The following is an 18,345-nucleotide window of genomic DNA, read 5'->3' as shown; positions in this document are numbered from 1 at the left end:
CTTCCAGGAATTTCTTCAGAGATTTTATTCAAAGATTCTTCCAGAAATTTCTCAAAGAATTCCTCCAGGAGCTTATATTGACCTTTCTCCGGGAATTGTTGCTAGGATTCCTCAAGCAAATCCTGCTGCGATTCTTCCAGCAATTTCTCTTAGAACTCCTCCAACAATGCTCACTGTGGTACCTTCAGGTATTCTACTAGGGAAGTTCTTCCGGAAAATCTTCCCCAGTATTTTTCCAAACATCCCATCGGTGATTCCAGAGATTTCTTCAAGGATTTATCCACGACTTCCTCCAGAGATTCTTCCAAAAATTCCACAGGGGATTTCTCCAAAAATTTCTCTTGAACTTCCTCCATGAATTCCAGCTGGAATTCTACAAACAATTCTCATTAGGACTCCTACAGAAATTATTCTAGGGATTTCTCCTGGCATACTTACTTACTGCAATACTTTTGAGAAATCTTCCTGAGATTTCTCCAAAAATCCCTCCTGCGATTCCATCAGGGATTCCTCCAGTATACTTCTACCGATTCTTTCAAGGAGAGCTGTACATATTCCTCCGGCATTCCTGATTCTAGGATTCCTCCTCCTCCTCCCGGGATTCTAGGAATTCCTCTAGATATACCAGCTGGGATTTCTCAAGCAATTCCTGTGTTTATTCCAGTTATTCTTCCTCCAGAAATTCAAACTGTGGTACTTCAAAAATTATGCAACGGATTCTTCTAGAGCTTTCTCCTGGCTTTTTGCTGGGATCTTTCCAGGCAAACATTCTGGAATTCTTGCAGAAATTCCTTTGATTGTTCTACCACGAATTTCTCCAAAGACTCATCCAGGAATTCCTTTTGAGATTTTATCCAAATAATTCTCCAGAAATTCATTTTGGCCTTCCTCCAAGAATACCTCAAACACCTTCTCCTGCGGTTCTTCCAGCAAATCCTCCGGAAATTCTTACTATGATACGTACAGAAATTCTTCTAATGATTCCTATACGAATTTATTTTACCATTGTGGCTGGAAATCAACTGGAAGTCTTCCGGGAAATCTTCCTGAGGTTTCTTCAGAAATTCCTTCTGCGATTCCCCAGGGCCTTTGCTATAGATGCTTCCAGAACACCTCTACCGGTTCTTGCAGAAACTTCTCTAGGTATTTCAAGAATTTTTTCTTTGGATTGCCCCAGGCATTCCTGATGAGTTTTCTCTAGAAATTCCTGTATAGTTTGCTCCAGCAATTCCTTCTAGGATTTCTGCTGAGATTTCTACAATGATACATCCCAGAATCCTTCTAATAATACCTTCTGATATTTTTCCTGTGATTTCTTCAGAAGCTTTCCTCCAGGAATTTTTATCCAAAATATTTTATCTAAGGATTCTTTTATAAATTTCTTTTGGAATTCCTCCATGAATTCCTCTTGGTCTTTCTCCAGGAATTTCAACTGGATTTGTGAAGCTATCCCTGCTGTGGTTCTTCCAGCAATTCCTCCTAGGACTCCTCCGAAAATACTTACTGTAATACCTCCCGGAATTATTCTAGATATTCTTCTAAGACTTTCTCCAGAAATTTCTTTAGAAACTTACTGGGACTATTCAGGGCAATTTTCCTAGGAACCTTGCTTTCGGTGTATCCTCCTGAAAATCCTAGAGGATCCTAGGATTTTTACAATATTTATCATTGGATTCTTCCAGGAACTCCTGGCTTTCCTCCAGGAACTCCTCCTGGGATTCCATACGTGGCTCCTGCTGTAATGTTTCAGCGATGCCTCCTGGATCTCATCTTGAAATTCTTATTATGATACCTGCAGGAATACCTCTAGGGTTTTTTCCTGCTATTCTTGCTGGGATTCTTCTAGGCATTTTCCCTAGGATACTTCCAGAAATGCTGTTGATTATTCCAGAGATTTTTCTAAAGAATCATCCAGGAATTCATCTAGAGTTTTTATTCATGGATTACTCTAGAAATTAATCATGGTATTACTCCCGGAACTCCTCTTGACCTTCTTTAAGGAATTCCAGCTGAAGATATCCCGATAGAAATCTCTAGAGGAATTCGAGATAGAAATCTCTAGAGGAATACGAGTTTCTGGAATAGTAGGAAATTCCAGAGAAATGCTAGGAGGTATTACTAGAGAAATCTCTTGTCAATTCCTTTACTGCCTATAACTGCATAACAGTAACATTCGACAAAAGTAGGCATTGGAGAAAATGGAGCTCAAAGTTTGCAACTTGCGTTAGTATGGAAAAGGATTGAAATTTCAAAAATATGCCGAAAATTCAAAATTAATCCTTTTGCAATGAAATCTTCTACAACTCTTCTTCTTGCAGGGCGAAGAGTTGGAAAAATAAATAGACCAAAATATGATTGGCGGTACGCTGTGTATTCTCAGTGTGTATTCTCAGTGTGACTGTTATGCGGTTACATTCGTGAATATTTGATAATGAGACAAAATGACTTGGTATTTATTTCACATTTTGTAGAACAAAATTGTCAAGTTCATTTGGGTGGATGAAAGTACTGCTAATTTAGAGATGATCCCTGGAAATAACTCAATATTGACAAAAACTGCAAATGTTACAAATATGCAGTTATAGGCAGTTTATGAATATACGAAAAAAAAACTTGTAATAAATTAGAAGGCACAGAATATTGCTAATTAACAAATTGAGAGATGAATTTAAAAAAAATCGAGTTCTGGTGAGATTCATCACGACTCCGTATTCGCTAGACCGCAGTATGGCCATTTATTTGAGGGTTCTTTCAGCATGGTTTTCATTTTAATTTCTGTGGTAGCTTCATTAAAATTTAATCATCGCTTTCTTTGGATTTTTTTTCTATAATTCCTCTGAAATTATTTCAACAATTTCTTTTTCAGTTATTTTGCAAATTTATCAGGCAATTTTATCGTGATTATTTTGTAATTCTTTATGATTTAATTGTATTTATATTTATTGCTTCCAAAAATGGCTTAATTGGAAATTCATAAATTCTAAACTGGGCATGCTCAAAAAAGTTCTATGGAATTCTTGACAAATTCCCAATGAAATTATCCGATAATTTTCCAATAAATTTACCTTAGAACTTTCAAAGCAGTTACCAAAAGAATTCACATAAGAATTGCAAGTGGAATTCCTGAAGAAAATATTTAGGCTTTTAAAAGAAATTGGTGAAATCCAATATCAAAATAAATTGCCAAAATATATTCTATAAAAATTTCCATAAACATTCACAAAACAAATTTCTAAGAAATTCTCAAAGAGTTTTCCGAAATCATCAAAAGATTTTCTGAATAAAATTCAGAAAAAAAAATTTCAAATAAATTCTCGAAGGAAATCTTAAAGAATTTTACTGAAAAAAATTCCAAAGGAATTACCGAAAAAGTTCCAAAGATAATAATCGAAGTTTTCAAAATTTCCAAAGGAATTGCTGATGAAATTCCTAAATAAATTTTCAAGGCAAGTCACATCGGAATTGCCAAAAGTTATTCCAATCGGAACTGCTGCAGGAATTCCTTACATAATTACTGAACTAATCTAGAAGAAATTGGCTAAATCATTTTCATTAAAATTATAGATGCGGATTATAAAAGAAGTTTTCGAAGGAATTCGCGAAAAAATACCGAATAGCATGGATAATGAAAGTCCAAAAAATCGCAAAAGAAGACTTAAATGAAAGCTGTTGAACTCAGAGTTGGCCTCAAATCCTTTCCAACCTTGCTGAATTATACGACCAAGTTTCAGGAAATTTGGTCAACAAAAACCTTATATGACGAAGAGAACAAACCTGCCGATAATACCCATTGTCACCCTACATATATCATTATTTTATGACAGAAATTAAGGGTGAATCGGTACTTCCTTTTACAAAAAAAAAAGCAAAACAACCTGGAAGCCACTGAAACTGGCACCCTAGATACGCCAATGCTCGTTTGATCACGAAAAGTATCGGTTCTTGTTGGCATCTTTCTCTGTAGAAGAGTAAACATACATTTAAGCCCCAAAACCTGACAGCAATCAAGCTGATCACAAGGTTGTGACTTTGCCCAGGGTGGAGGAATGCCTGGAGGAACTTCTGAACAAATTCCCTGGAAGAGTTCCTGAAGAGGAATTCTCCAGAGGGAGTCCGTCTTTGTTCGTCGTTGCATCGCGTCGTCGCGTCGTCTGTGTGCGTGCTCATCTTTGTACGGGGCGGTATAGTGTGTTTTTGGAGGCAAAGTGGAAGTGCCGCTTTTTTTATTCGGATGGGCCGCGTGCACAGCACATATACACTGGATACTTCGAAGGATGTTTATTGGTGAGCTCGTTCAATTTTATCATAATAATTAATGCTGAAGGATGTATAAAATTCTGCTCTGGTTTTTGTGTATTTAGGGTATATGTACCATTCCTTGGTCTAATTTGCAAGCCGCCTTGACAATTTTGACCATAACTCAGGAATTAATAGCACTAGAAATAATATGTTGCCCCTATTACACACTCTAGGCAATGCATGCTTCACCAATTGGAAGTAAACTTCCAATTAAATATTCAAGAATTTACTTAATTAAGTTGAAAAGATTCGATGCGATGGTATGCAACGTTGGTCTATGGTACAAAAATTGGCCTATTAGTGGATACAACGTTGGCCTATTGCTTTCCATGCACTAGAACCACTTATTATCTTATTTTTTTCAAAATTTTTCTGAAGTATTATCTCTGTTTGTTCACCAATCTTATTTGTAAATTACATTTTCGGAACCAAATTTTCAAAAAACTGTAAATAAATTACATAAACTAAAGTTCTTAATTTATTAACGAAAACATCGCAACCCTATGATTGAGTTATATTTTTACAGTCACCGTACACAAAACCTTTCTTCCTGTTCGTTCTTTCTGGTTTTTACGCAAGCAATGTTGTTGACGTCACTTTACTGATGGGCCAAGATTTGGGTACATAGTGAAATAAATGTCCTCAATATTCGGCCCACATTCAATTTGTAACATATTTATTATCCGTTGAAAACAAATGTACAAGTTCAAAATAGCGTCTTTGACCGTCGCATCAAATGTTCAGTTATTGAAAAGTCAGTTAGAAATATTCCAGAATCATGCCATTTATGATTATGTGTATAGACTACCCACTAAGCCGAAGAATCATCGTGTCTACAAAAGCTAAACAAAGTGACATTTTCATTCAATTGTAATGCTCCAAAGTGCTAAAATTGAAACGAAATGTTACAGTTGTTTGCCGCATAGCTTTTCCGATATCCAGTTATGCGTGTTTGTATGAGTTTTTGAGATAGGCCGAACGAGGGGACTATGCCAACGTAGCATCCCGATACCCTATCTAACAAATATTGAAAAGTTCGTCACGTCATGTGTCGGTGCTAGTTCCAAATGCACATTTAGTTGATAGTAAATATTTTTCTTTCATTTTTGCATGTACACAAAAATTTGAATGGTTCGTTATCTGCGGTGTCGACATTTGTAATACTTTCGTTCAAATGAATAAATGTTTTGACTCAAATAAAGGTTGCATGAATTTCTGGTAAAGAGAGGGTCGGTAAAAGATTGACGGCAACCCATGCGGTAAGATCTTTCTGATTTATTTATCACGTGTTATTTTGTTAATACTTGTGAATTGATCGCGTCGGTGTTCAGCATTGTGTTCTCCTTAGTTGTGAATGAATAACTTATGTAGGGTGAGTTTTGAGGCTCAATAGATCGCGTTCGTCGTCCAAGGTTTAGAAGGGTATTTCTTCGCGAGCGCGTTACCGCGGGCGGTCAATCATGCTCATGCTCATGCTCAGGAATTCTCCAGAGGAATTCTGAGACTAACTCCTGGAGATATTTCTGAAAAAAGTCCCTTGAGGAATTCCAGGAGGATTTCCTGGAAGAATCATTGGAGGAATTTTCGAAGGATTTCATGATGGAATCTCTGGGAAAATCCCTGGAGAAATTCGTGGAGAAACCCATGGAGCAATCCTTGAAGCAATTCCTGGAATTATTCCTGTAGAATTTCCTGGAAGAATCTTTGAAGAAATCCTTAGAGGATTTTCTGGAGGAATTCCTGGAGGAGCTCCTGGATAAATTCTCGGATAAAATCCTGGAGGAGCTTCTGAACAAATTCCCTGGAACAATTCTTGGAAGAATTCCTGGAGATATATCCAGAGAAGTTCTGGGAGGAATTCCAGAAAATATTTCTGCAAAAAAAAATCCCTTGAGGAATTCCAGGAGGATTTGCTGGAAGAATCAGTGGAGGAATTTCTGGAAGATCTCCTGGAAGAATCTTTATAGGATTTCCAGAAAGAATCTCCGGGATAATCCCTGGAGAAATTCGTGGAGAAACCCCTGGAGCAATCCCTGATGCAAATCCTGGAAGTATTCCTGAAGAATTTCCTGGAAGAATTTCTGAAGAAATCCTTAAAGGATTTTCTGGAGAAATTTCTGAAGAAATTCCTGGGGTAATTCATTTGGGAATTGTTGGAGGGTTTAATAAAAGAATTTCTGGAGAAATCCTCGAAGAAATTCCTGGAGGAATCTTTGGAGAAATTTGTGGAGAAATCCAAGGAGGAACCCTTGAAGCAATTCCTGGAGGAATCCCTGAAAAAAATCCTGATTTCGTGGAAAAATTGCTGATATAATTTCCGAAAGATGTTCAGGAGCAATTCCTGAAGAAGTTCTTGAAAGAATCCCTGATAAAATTCCTGGGGTAATTCCTGGAGGATTTACTGGATAAAATCCTTAAAGAATGCCTGTTGGAATCCCTGAATTATTGGATGAAGTTCTTCTCTAGAGGAGCTCTGGGAGAAATTTCTGAAAAAAATATTTGAGCAATTCCGAGGGGGCCTGGGGGAATCCTGGAGGAATATATGAAGGCATGGCTGGAGGAATTGCTGAAAGAATACCTGCAAAAATATCTGCAAGAATCCAATGAGGAATTTCTGGAAGAATGCCTGTATAAATTCCTGTAATTGCTGGTGGAGTTCTTGAAGGAATGCCTGAAGTAATTCCTGGAGAAATCTTTGGAGGACTTTTTGTAGGAGTCTTTGAAGAAATTTCTGCAGGAGGAAAAATACTTTGAAGAATCCCTTGAAGGAATCCTGGATGAATTCTTGTAGGAATTCCTAAGAAAATTCCTCGTGAACTTCTTGAATAAATCCCTGAATAAACTCTTGAATCTCTGGAGGAATGCCTGGAGGAAGTCCTGAAAGAATGCATGAAGCAAACGCTGTAGGTATTCTTGAAGGAATCCCTGAAAGAATTCCTGTAGCAGTTCTTGAAATTGAAATTTGAAATTTCAGGAGGAATTTCTAGATGAATTCTTGCAGGAATTTTTAGGAAAATCCTTGCAGAAGTTCCTTGAGGAATCCCTGGAAGAAGTCTTCGATGAATTCCTGAAGAAATTCCTGGAGGAATCTCTTAAGAAATTCGTAGAGGGATATAAGGAACAATAGATCGACATTCGAAGCTTAAAATATCACAGATGGCTCTTTTTTGTGTGGTAGTAAAATCAAATTTTCTCGGTGAAGAAACTGTTCCGGAACATGAAGTAAACAGAAAACGTTGCCTTTTCAAACCATTCTTGATTTCTATTCACAAACTTTTCACAAAACTATCCCCAGTGCTGAAAAATTCATTTCGTCATATCCAAATTCAACTACCTACAGCTCATTTTGGAAGCTGAACCTGAGAATATGGTATATGGAAAACTTGTGCGGCTAGACCAGTTCTGCAAGAAAGTCACGGAAAACCCGCTATTTTTCAAATATTTAAGGTAAATGTCACGGACTACCTTCAAAAAATGCCAATGATATTCACGGTGAATATCATTTGGCATTTTTCAAAGATAGTACGTGACATTTACCTTAAATATTAGAAAAATAGCGGGTTTTCCGTGACTTTCTTGCAAAACTGGTCTACCCGCACAAGTTTTTCATATACCATATTCTCAGGTTCAGCTTCTAAAATGAGCTGTAGATGGTTGAATTTAGATATGACGAAATGAATTTTTCAGCACTGACTATCCCGTTTGCTAACAATTAACGTTTTACGCGATTTTTCCGTACGATTTGACAGTTCTTGACTACCATGCTTCCGTGAGCTTGAGGTGAGAATTTGAGAAAGTTGATAACCGAGAGTAGCACAGATGATGCATCGAATACAAGTAATGGTGTCACCGCCGGGCTGTCAGCACTAGTAACTTGATGCTATAAAAGTTCTTGCATGCAATTTTCACTGCTAGCGCCAACTGAGAGCAATCAGTAAAAATGTAAACAGAAATCATTCTATTCCTGAAGAAATCGCTGATGGAACTCTGAAAGGCGTTTGTGGAGAAATCCCTGTAGCAGTTCCTGAAGAAATCCCAAGAGCAATTCCTGAAGTAGCCGGGGCCCGTGACGTAGTGACTACACGTTCACTTCATAAGTGGATGGTCATGGGTTCGATCCCAGCCCCGGCACTTGCAATTTTTCGTCAGTTGCTCTTCCCCCTCAGAGCAGCTGGCACCTGACCTTCTTCTGAGCATATGCTCTAACGGACCCGGAAACTTGGATATCGGCTAACGGCAACTCATAATGGACCCCCAATCGGACTGGAAAAGGATCAAGAGGCAGACATCAACATCCTCGTGCACATCATTCTACCATGGACAGGGTAGAAAAGTGACAGCAGCGCAAAGGCAATCAGTTCGATATAGTAGAATAAGAATAAAATACATTTAGGCGCTGTACAAAGTGTAAGTGCTGCTGCGAATTGGAATCGCTCACGCAGTGCCCAATTCCTGTAAATTAGGATAAGTTAAAAAAATCCTGAAGTTACTTCAGAAGGAATCCCGGAAGCGATTTCAAGAGGAATCCTTAAACAGTTCCTGGAAGAAGTACTGAATCAATTCTTGGAGGCCTTCTGTAAAGAATACACTCTGAGATTCCTGAAGGATATCCTAAGTTATTCTAGAAAGAATCACAGAAGGAATTACTAAGTGAAGCCTTGGAGAAATTCTTGCAGAAATTCCTGGAGGAATTCCTAGAGGAATCCCTGGAGGAATCCCTCGAGGATATCCTAGAGGAATTGCCTGTAGGAATTTCATTTTCATTTTGCATCATTTGGTGGGGCAATAAGAGCGCAAGTCAATCCAAAGCCGAAGATCAAGGAGGGGTAATGGCCGTAATAGTCCGTGCGGACTGCTTGAACACCATCGGAGGGGTAATGGTATGTAAGCTTGTTATTTGGTAAAATTCTATTCTTCAATCATAAAGCGGTTCTCTTGGAAAAATACTTGGCGAAATTTCTTGTGGTTTTCGAGTAAAGAAGGTTTGATAATTATGTATACATCTTTTATTATTAGAATAGTTGTTTTCTTGAGAAATCTGGACCTCTGAATTATGAATAATCTTTGAGTTGGCTCGAATGAAAAAAAAAATTGTTGGCCAGGGGAGCACGCCCTCCCCCTGCTCCCCTCTAGCTACGCCCATGAGTGTGTACTTTATGAACTGAATAAACATTCAACATGACATTCAATCGTATTTCAACCATTGATCGGAAGTAGAGAATTTCACCATCTCCAAAAACATGAATTCTTGAACATTACATGGCGACCGTGGCAGGCATTTGTCAAGCTGAGACAATGTCGTATAACATCATTGCAAAATTTGTGTTCACAAAAGTTTTTGTTACAAGACTAGAAATTCAGCGATGAATAAGTGCTCAACGATGTAAAGATGCTCTGAGGCAGCGATGCCAGATGATTTTCTGTATCACTCGCTCAAAAATCTGTATCCCATACAAAATTTGGGTGGAAAATCTGTACCGTCGTGCGGGGTTTCTTTTGAAATGCGGGGCTGGACACTTGGACACTTTCGAATATGGATTTTTTGAATTCGAAATATGGTTCAAATCTGTTTGATGTCTTTGGGACTATTACGAAGCAATAGTTTTCCCTCCATTTGGTTGAAATTATTTTTCAAACAGACCGTTTATTGCTTGGCAGGACGCGAAAATACATCGAATAAATCAATAAAATATACATAACGTATCAGAACATTTGGTCTGTAAGCATTGTTTCTACAGTTCATAAATTTCAAAGGGTTGATCAATTCATTCAAAATATATCAACGTAGCATATACAATCGAATATTTGTATCGTTATACATTATAAATGACCATTTGACCCAAATAAAGGATTGATGGTCCTTTTTTTTTCAGGCTATTTATATAGCAATATCACGCTGCTCATAATACCAAAGGTAGCACGGAACCATCTTCAAACGCATAAATTTATTGAAATCATGTCTGATATAGTATACTACAGTATTGGTACAAAGTAGTTTTCTAAATAAACCTGGAATTTGAAATGCAATTTTGTTTTAGATAAAAATGTCCAAAGTAGCCCCCATCTGGTTCTATATGAGATGTGTCCGATTGGTGTATGATCAACTTTTTTGTTTATTGATGGATTTAGTTCAAATTTTGCATACATCCTACATACATACTCACAATTATTATGTGTAAAAATTGTGGAAATCCATTCACTACTCTGGGAGTTATAATGTCATAAAGTTGAAAAATCATGAAAAAGTGTAAAAAGAAGCCCCGCACGATGGTATTTCATATAAACGCTACAGATGTTCAAAAATCTGTAGAATTCAGATAAATCTGTATATATGGCATCCCTGCTCTGAGGTATCAGAAAAGTTGGAAAACCTCTTAAATTATTACTTACCATAAGGACACAAACATTGATAGGCATTTCCTTCGTGGCCTTGAGACAGATCCACGCAAATGCCATTGTTGGTGCACGGCGATGGAGTGCAGGCGTCTATTTCTTCGCAATGTGATCCGGCAAATCCGCTGCAACACTGGCACTCATACCCTTCCTGTAAAGAAGATTAGAAGTAAAAAAAAAAACAATCGTTAGATAAGAAGAAACGGGAGATTCATTTCACCCAATTCCAGCGCATTTCCAATCAAAACACCCGCTCTTTTGTTTGTGGTTACTTTCCGCATAATAAATCCCCATCCTTGGCAGCAGCAGTTCTGCAGAACTAGCTCTGAACATCAAGCCAGCACTATAGGAAACGATGCGATGTGTGCATGTCAAAGCAAACAAACCAATAGTGGATTGAGTATGTCAGGGACACAAAAAAAAATCCCTCGAACCCAGGTGCCAAATGAAGGCACTGAAAAATGAATTAGTATTCCGGTGTGCATGTCGGATTTGGAGAGGTTTTCAGTTGAAATGAATGTCAACGCTTCGGTCCGTTGGGTTCTATTCTATTGGACTATCCACTTGCCTCTGGCTGGGAGGAAAGACATGTCTCCTGCACTGCTGCTATGCTGTCCTGACGGGCATTGAACGATGACAAACAATAGACGACCAACCACTAAGAAGTGAAACCAATCAGGCAGAACATCAGAGGTGGAGCAAGGATGCTAGAGGAATAGGGTGAAATTTATTTATGCAATTCAGTATTAACATTTCTGTTCTCTATAACTCGTTTTGATTCATAATGTCCAATTTCTCTGCACTGGTTCATTATGCAGGTATCAGTAAGTCGGCTCCACAGGCACGCTCTCCTCCATTTGGGAAATTTGAGCCATTATTGAAATGAGTTGTATAATACAAAATAGTTGCATAATGTTTATTATGCGTTGGATAAATGTACAAATTGTGCTGAAAAAAAAACATCTGTTTGCAACTCGTTACATAATTGTTATTTATGTAACGAGTTGCAAAAAGTTGATTTTTTCAGCACGAGTCGTACATTTATCCAACAAGGCTTGCCGAGTTGGATAATTACGACGAGTGCTGTAAAATCGAGTTCTGCACCGTGTTGCGTACAACGTTTTTTGCAATTTCATAAATTACCCTTGAGGATAGTTTTCAACAAAACTTTTTCATCAAACTGCACACTGATGTTCACAGCCAATGTTTAAAAAAATCTGATTATAATAGGTTATATTGTGCATATGTCGCAATTTTTCAAAACTGCGCCCAGAAAGCATCAAGAAGTTGACCAAAACTGAAAACAGTGCTGTAATGGTTCATTACGCAACGCAAATCAGTGCTGTAATGAACCATTACAGCACTGTTAATTTGGTGTGGGAAAGTAGGCCTTTTCCTGTCAGATTTGCGTGAGGTAAAACAGCCTATTACGATGAGAAATTGCAAAAATAGTTATTTATGTAACAAGTTGCAAAAAGTTGATTTTTTCAGCACGAGTCGTACATTTATCCAACGAGGCTTGCCGAGTTGGATAAATACGAAGAGTGCTGAAAAAATCGAGTTTTGCAACGAGTTCCATACAAAATTTTATGCAATGATTTTTTCATAATGCAACCCATTTGAGTTGCATAATGTTCATAATGCAACTCAAATGAGTTGCATTATGAACATTATACAACTGTTTTTCATTATGCAACTCATTTCAGTTGCATAATGAACCAGTTCGGAAAAAATGGCCATTATGATACCAAAATGGGTTATATAAAATATAAATTATGATACAGAATTGCATAAAAAAATTTATGCAATTATTTTTTCATTATACAACTTATTTGAGTTGCATAATGTTCATAATGCAACTCGAACCTGTAAAGATCACGAAAACGCAATCCATTCGAATTAAGATATGACGGTGTAATAGCAAACCCCCTCATTGAGATTTACTGTTAATAGAGAGAGTATGAGAAGATAGCAATAAACCATCTAGTCAGTTTATGTTCAGACTGCAAACCGCTAAGCACGTCTTTAGCTATGCTCTTCCGAAACCCTTTTACTTTTACGTGTTTATAACAAAACAGATTATTAATAGTGTGTTATTAGGGAAATAAGGCCGTTACAAATATGTATTTATTTCAGTTTTTGAACTTTTTGGCTGGTCAAGGAGGGATAAAAATAATGGTCCACTGCACGAATTTAAGCTGGCATGCTTACTCTATCAGAAAATCTGACGTTCGAGCGGTGCCGGCACCTCTCTTAAACGTTAAATTTTCTGTGAGAGTAAGCAGGCCAGAATAAATTCGTGTATAAAGCATTTAATCTGAAAAATATTAAAAACTCATCGGATTTGTTAAAGAATTTTTGGAAAGAGTATTTTGAAAAATATTTTTAATCAGCCGCAAAATGCAAAATCCAGCCAAAAAATTGAAGGGGATGGGAGACAAAAAGTCAAAATGAAATTTGTATCAGCCTAAGAGATGTAACACAGGCAAAAAATGAGTCTACGTAGTAATGGCCAACTCCGTAGTTCTTTTTCGTTCCATAAAACGAATGTGCAACGTCATTAATTTTATACAACTATATCGTCACAGATCTGCATCGGCCCTAGTGGTGCTCTTTTCAATATTTACCTTGTATCTAAAAACTCATGAATTTTACCAACCATGCCTTATTGGAACACCGCACGTATGTATTATACCAACTCTAAAATTTCACCCTCATTGTAGTGCCATAAGTCTTACAAGTACTAGCATTCGTTCTATAGCACCATCATTCATTTCGTCCTTTCCTACTCAAAAGAGAGGGTGAACAATACGACAGACTAATGAGGAAACTACTTTCCCGTTCATTCGGCAATCGACCATGGTGACCTCAGCCTTTCACACCCCCAAACCCAAGCATACACACTTATTGGACGCTGCTGACAATGCACAATGGTCCGAATCTACGTTTTAGCAGGAAAAAAATCCGTATCTCTGTTTTCGTTAGTTTTAGGCGTTTGGTGTCTTCAGAGAAGTTGTTTGCATTTGTTTGCTGCATCTTTTCCAAAACTTTTTGATTAGGGTGGTCCACGTCCTAACTCAAATCTGGAAAAGAATTTTTTAATTTTAAGTCATACGCGATCGAGTTCTTCAGAAAAGTTGTAGGCAATGCTATTTCGAGCAACTTTGCTGAATACGCAATTTATCTAACTCTTAATTTGAACATAGTAGGTCAATTTTAAGTTTTGACTTAGGGTGAGCCCCCCAAAAACGGTTTTTTCGCAATAACTTTTTTATTTGATTTTTTTCGAAGATGTGAGCTTCGGAGCATTTGAAGAGCAAGTAATGACGCATATTTGTCCTGAACATTGCATGTTGCTAGGTCTTGTCATTCATATGTTATGGGCAATTTTGACTTAAAAACAACGATGTCTTCAAATGCTTATATCTCATGGAACTGGTAAAATAAAAAAAGTTTTTTAAGCGGCATTTGGAAGGTCACATATAAAGCCAAATTTGGAGCAAATATTACAAGAACGTTATTTTTTAAATTGGAATAAATCGACTCCAAAAATCCCCTTAAAAAATCGAAAAACTACTTATAACTCATACAATTTTAAAGATAGAGTCAAACTGTCTTCGGGAAAAATGTGGGTTTTCACCATACCTAAAAGTTTCCCATACACGACTTTTTTGTAAAACGTGAAACAAAAGCTTGAAATTGAAAATTTGTTTTTAAAGAATATAATCGTTCTGATTTCCTAGAAAAACATAGCATGTACCCCTAAGAATCAAATTATCAATTTCAAGCTTTTGTTTCACGTTTTGCAAAAAAATGGTGTATGGAAAACTTGTAGGCATGGTAAAAACCTACATTTTTTCCGAAGACAGTTTGACTCTATCTTTAAAATTGTATGAGTTATAAGTAGTTTTCGATTTTTTAAGGGGATTTTTGGAGTCGATTTATTCCAATTTAAAAAATAACGTTCTTGTAATATTTGCTCCAAATTTAGCTTTATATGTGACCTTCCAAATGCCGCTTAAAAAACTTTTTTTATTTTACCAGCTCCTAGAGATATAAGCATTTGAAGACATCGTTGATTTTAAGTCAAAATTGCCCATAACATTTGAATGACAAGACTTAGCAACGTGCAATGTTCAGAACAAATATGCGTCATTACTTGGTCTTCAAATGCTCCGAAGCTCACATCTTCGAAGAAAATCAAATAAAAAAGTTATTGCGAAAAAACCGTTTTTGGGTGGCTCACCCTAAGTCAAAACTTAAAGTTGACCTACTATGTTCAAATTAAGAGCTAGATAAACGGCGTATTCGGCAAAGTTGCTCAAAATAGCATTGCCTACGACTTTGCTGAAGAACTCGATCGCGTATGACTTTAAATTTAAAAGTTCTATTCCAGATTTGAGTTAAGACGCGGACCACCCTAATCAAAAATTTTTAGAAAAGATGCAGCAAACAAATTCAAACAACTTCTCTGAAGACACCAAATGCCTAAAATTAACGAAAACAGAGATACGGATTTTTTTCCTGCTAAAACGTGGATTCGGACCATTGTGCAATGGAAGCCATCGTCAACTCTCCTAATGGAGCCCCACACGTGAAGTGGCTGCCGGCCGCCGGTTGGGTACAGACAAAATGATGAAATGGACTTTCGCCGGCAGCCACCTCTCAACCCGAAGAGCCGAATGAATCCGGTAGAGCGCATCCCCACCGGCCCCAGAGCCGCAATATTATGCAGTGTTTGCACTTACCATCGAGTTGTTGGAGAAGCATACACCTTTTCCGGAACAGTCAGCATTTTCACCGCAATTGTCCGACTTGACGGTCACTTTGAGGCGTACGCACTGATGACCCCACTGCTCGGAGACCACTGCAAGAGAAAGGAAACGGAAGGCGTTAGAATGGATTGTACCTACGGGTTGGATGTTGGAAACGGTTGGGCGGGAGGGTTTTGATGGCATGAGGAGTGCATGATTGGGGCTGATTGAATGTAGTGTTGGAGTAGGATAGTGAAAGTGGATGTTCACGAAATAAATTTACCACTTGTACGACCTTGCCTATTACAACTCCGTTTCTCAGATTTTCGCTGTTTTGTAGAAATGTAATTCTGTTTTGTAGGGATGAGAAATCGGACTAAACTGCTAGCTGGTTTGAAGGCTTGAACAGGAATGAAAAAAGTTTTTGTCTGTCACCGATTCCAAGGCTGTCTAGATGTGACCTAGGATGATGTGACAGGCTAGGGATATAAAGATTAGCGTGGGACACAAAAAGACATTTTACTCCTGTACACTTTTTGAGTTCCATTTTAGCCCCATATCAACTGTGCAAAATTTCAGCTCGATCGGAGAAACTATATTTTAGCGCCAGCCGTTTTAAGTTTCCATACGATTTACTATGGGGAAAATCACTTTTTCAAAGAAAAATCGCCGCAGGTTGCCCCTTAACCCCAAACATTATATCGATGAATGATTTCTGTTGGAAATTATACGGGGAACAAACCCTCTGAAGACCGATCTAATGCATGCGGAAAAAGTAATTGACTGAATACCGAATGACATGCCAACGCTGTTTAACATGTAAGGAATAACAATCTATCTATATCTATATCTATATATCTATATATACTAGCTATCCCGGCAAACTTTGTCTTGCCCCACCTTGCCCGGTTGTGGTGGTTTGACAACTGTTGAGCTCAAAATAGCACCGCACTCTAGATTGATTTCATTTCGGTCGTGTTGATTTCCTTTCCAGCTCATGGAAAATCTGTTCTTTATCAATTTTGTTACTTTTCTAGTTGATATTTGTAACTTTTTGTACATATAAACATAGCCACCACGAATACGAACCGAACCGTGCGAGAGTCATGCTGATCGGTTCATCCGTTCTTGAGTTTTGTTGCCTCAAAGGAACTTCAAACTCATTTTTATATATCTCTCTCTCTCTTCTTGGCGTAACGTCCTCATTGGGACAAAGCCTGCTTCTCAGCTTAGTGTTCTATGAACACTTCCACAGTTATTAACTGAGAGCTTCCTCTGCCAATGACCATTTTGCATGCGTATATCGTGTGGCAGGCACGAAGATACTCTATGCCCAAGGAAGTCAAGGAAATTTCCTTTACGAAAAGATCCTGGACCGACCGGGAATCGAACCCGTCACCCTCAGCATGGTCATGTTGAATACCCGTGCGTTTACCGCCTCGGCTATATGGGCCCTATCATTTTTATATACATAGATATAAAAATGAGTTTGAAGTTCCTTTGAGGCAACAAAACTCAAGAACGGATGTGGAGCGGACCTGGTGTGATGGTTAAAAACACTTGACTGTCACGCCGAGGACCTAGGATCGAATCCCACTCCCGACAAACTCGAACGGATGAACTGATCAGCATAATTCTTGCACGGTTCGGTTCGTATTCATGGTGGCTGTGTTTATATGTACATACAAAAAGTTACGAAAACCGACTAGAAAAGTAAGAAAATCGATACAATACAGATTTTTCATGAGCTTGGAAGGAAATCAACACGATTGAAATAAAACCAATCTAGAGTGCGGTGCTATTTTGAGCTCAACAGTTGTCAAACCACCACAAGACGGCAAGACAAAGTTTGCCGGGACAGCTAATAAATAATAAAATCTCGCCATTTTATCGATCGGGTAAGGCTTAATAACTTTTGCCACGAATGTCGCATCGCTTTGCCGTCTTCGGCGGTCTGATTCCTCGTCAAGTTTTCTACAGAAATCATCAATCGACTTACAGTGACCCCACAATTTATGATTCGGCAAAAATGACCACAGTTTATGGATCACTCCATTTGATCAACATGGTGATTCATAAATAGTGTACAAAAATTAAGGTGATTCAGCGGTGTGGGGTCACTGTATTTTTAGGGATCTAGGGGTAACTACCAGCGATTTTTCTTTGCAGAAGTAAAATTTCCCCACACAGATCGAAAAAAGAGTGTAAATTTCTGTGACATATAATGCACATGTTTGGAACGTGGGATATCACAAAAGTTTACATGACATATCATGTAAAAGTCATAAAATATCATGTAAACTTCCATTATATGTCATGTAATTTAGCATGACTCTGAGTGTTTACATTAGATATAACACAAATTTACATGATATATCATGTAAACCATCATAACATTAATATTACATGACTAAAATGAAGTTTACATGACGTGTAAATCTCATTATTTTTATCGGTGCATAGTAAATAGTATGAAAAACTAAAAATGGCGGGCGCTAAAATATAGTTTCTCCGATCGATCTGAAATTTTGCAAAGTTGATATGGGACCAAAGTGGAGCTCAAAAAGTATACAGGAGTTGGAGTTTTGTGAGATATAAGATGTACTGAATAAAGCTGTCATAAAGAGAATGATCACAGCAGGCGATATAGCGCATTTGAATGTGATGCGAACTGTCAAGCAGACAATGTTAGCATCCCTGCTTGCGTAGCAACAACTCCAGGCGTCACCCAACCGCGTTCACTCTTGCCACTTGCGAACCAACGTCAGCCTGGGTAAGTTGTGTGTGCTGCACGTGAGGGGTGATTCCTTCCCAGAGAAATCCTAAACTCCACAAGTTTTTCCATTTTTTTTATATTTTCCCATATAAACCGCACAGAAAAAAAATATGTAATTAAATT

General features: G+C 37.9%; 1 protein-coding gene across 3 annotated transcripts in view; it reads right to left on the bottom strand.

Annotated features, from left to right (window-relative positions):
- The window catches only part of LOC109401076 (uncharacterized), a 632,275-nt gene that overhangs the window by 170,625 nt on the left and 443,305 nt on the right, over window positions 1-18,345 (bottom strand). For all 3 annotated transcript variants that reach the window (XM_062851342.1, XM_062851340.1, XM_062851341.1), the window contains exons 5-6: window positions 15,441-15,559; window positions 10,690-10,843 (exon numbers count right to left, since the gene is read on the bottom strand). In XM_062851342.1, the coding sequence (XP_062707326.1) occupies window positions 10,690-10,843; window positions 15,441-15,559 (273 nt within the window). The remainder of the gene's footprint in view (window positions 1-10,689; window positions 10,844-15,440; window positions 15,560-18,345) is intronic.

This window comes from Aedes albopictus, chromosome 2 (assembly GCF_035046485.1).
Source record: "Aedes albopictus strain Foshan chromosome 2, AalbF5, whole genome shotgun sequence".
Lineage (NCBI taxonomy): Eukaryota > Metazoa > Arthropoda > Insecta > Diptera > Culicidae > Aedes > Aedes albopictus.
The sequence above is the reverse complement of the archived record's forward strand: the minus strand, read 5'-3'. Positions and strand labels throughout refer to the sequence as shown.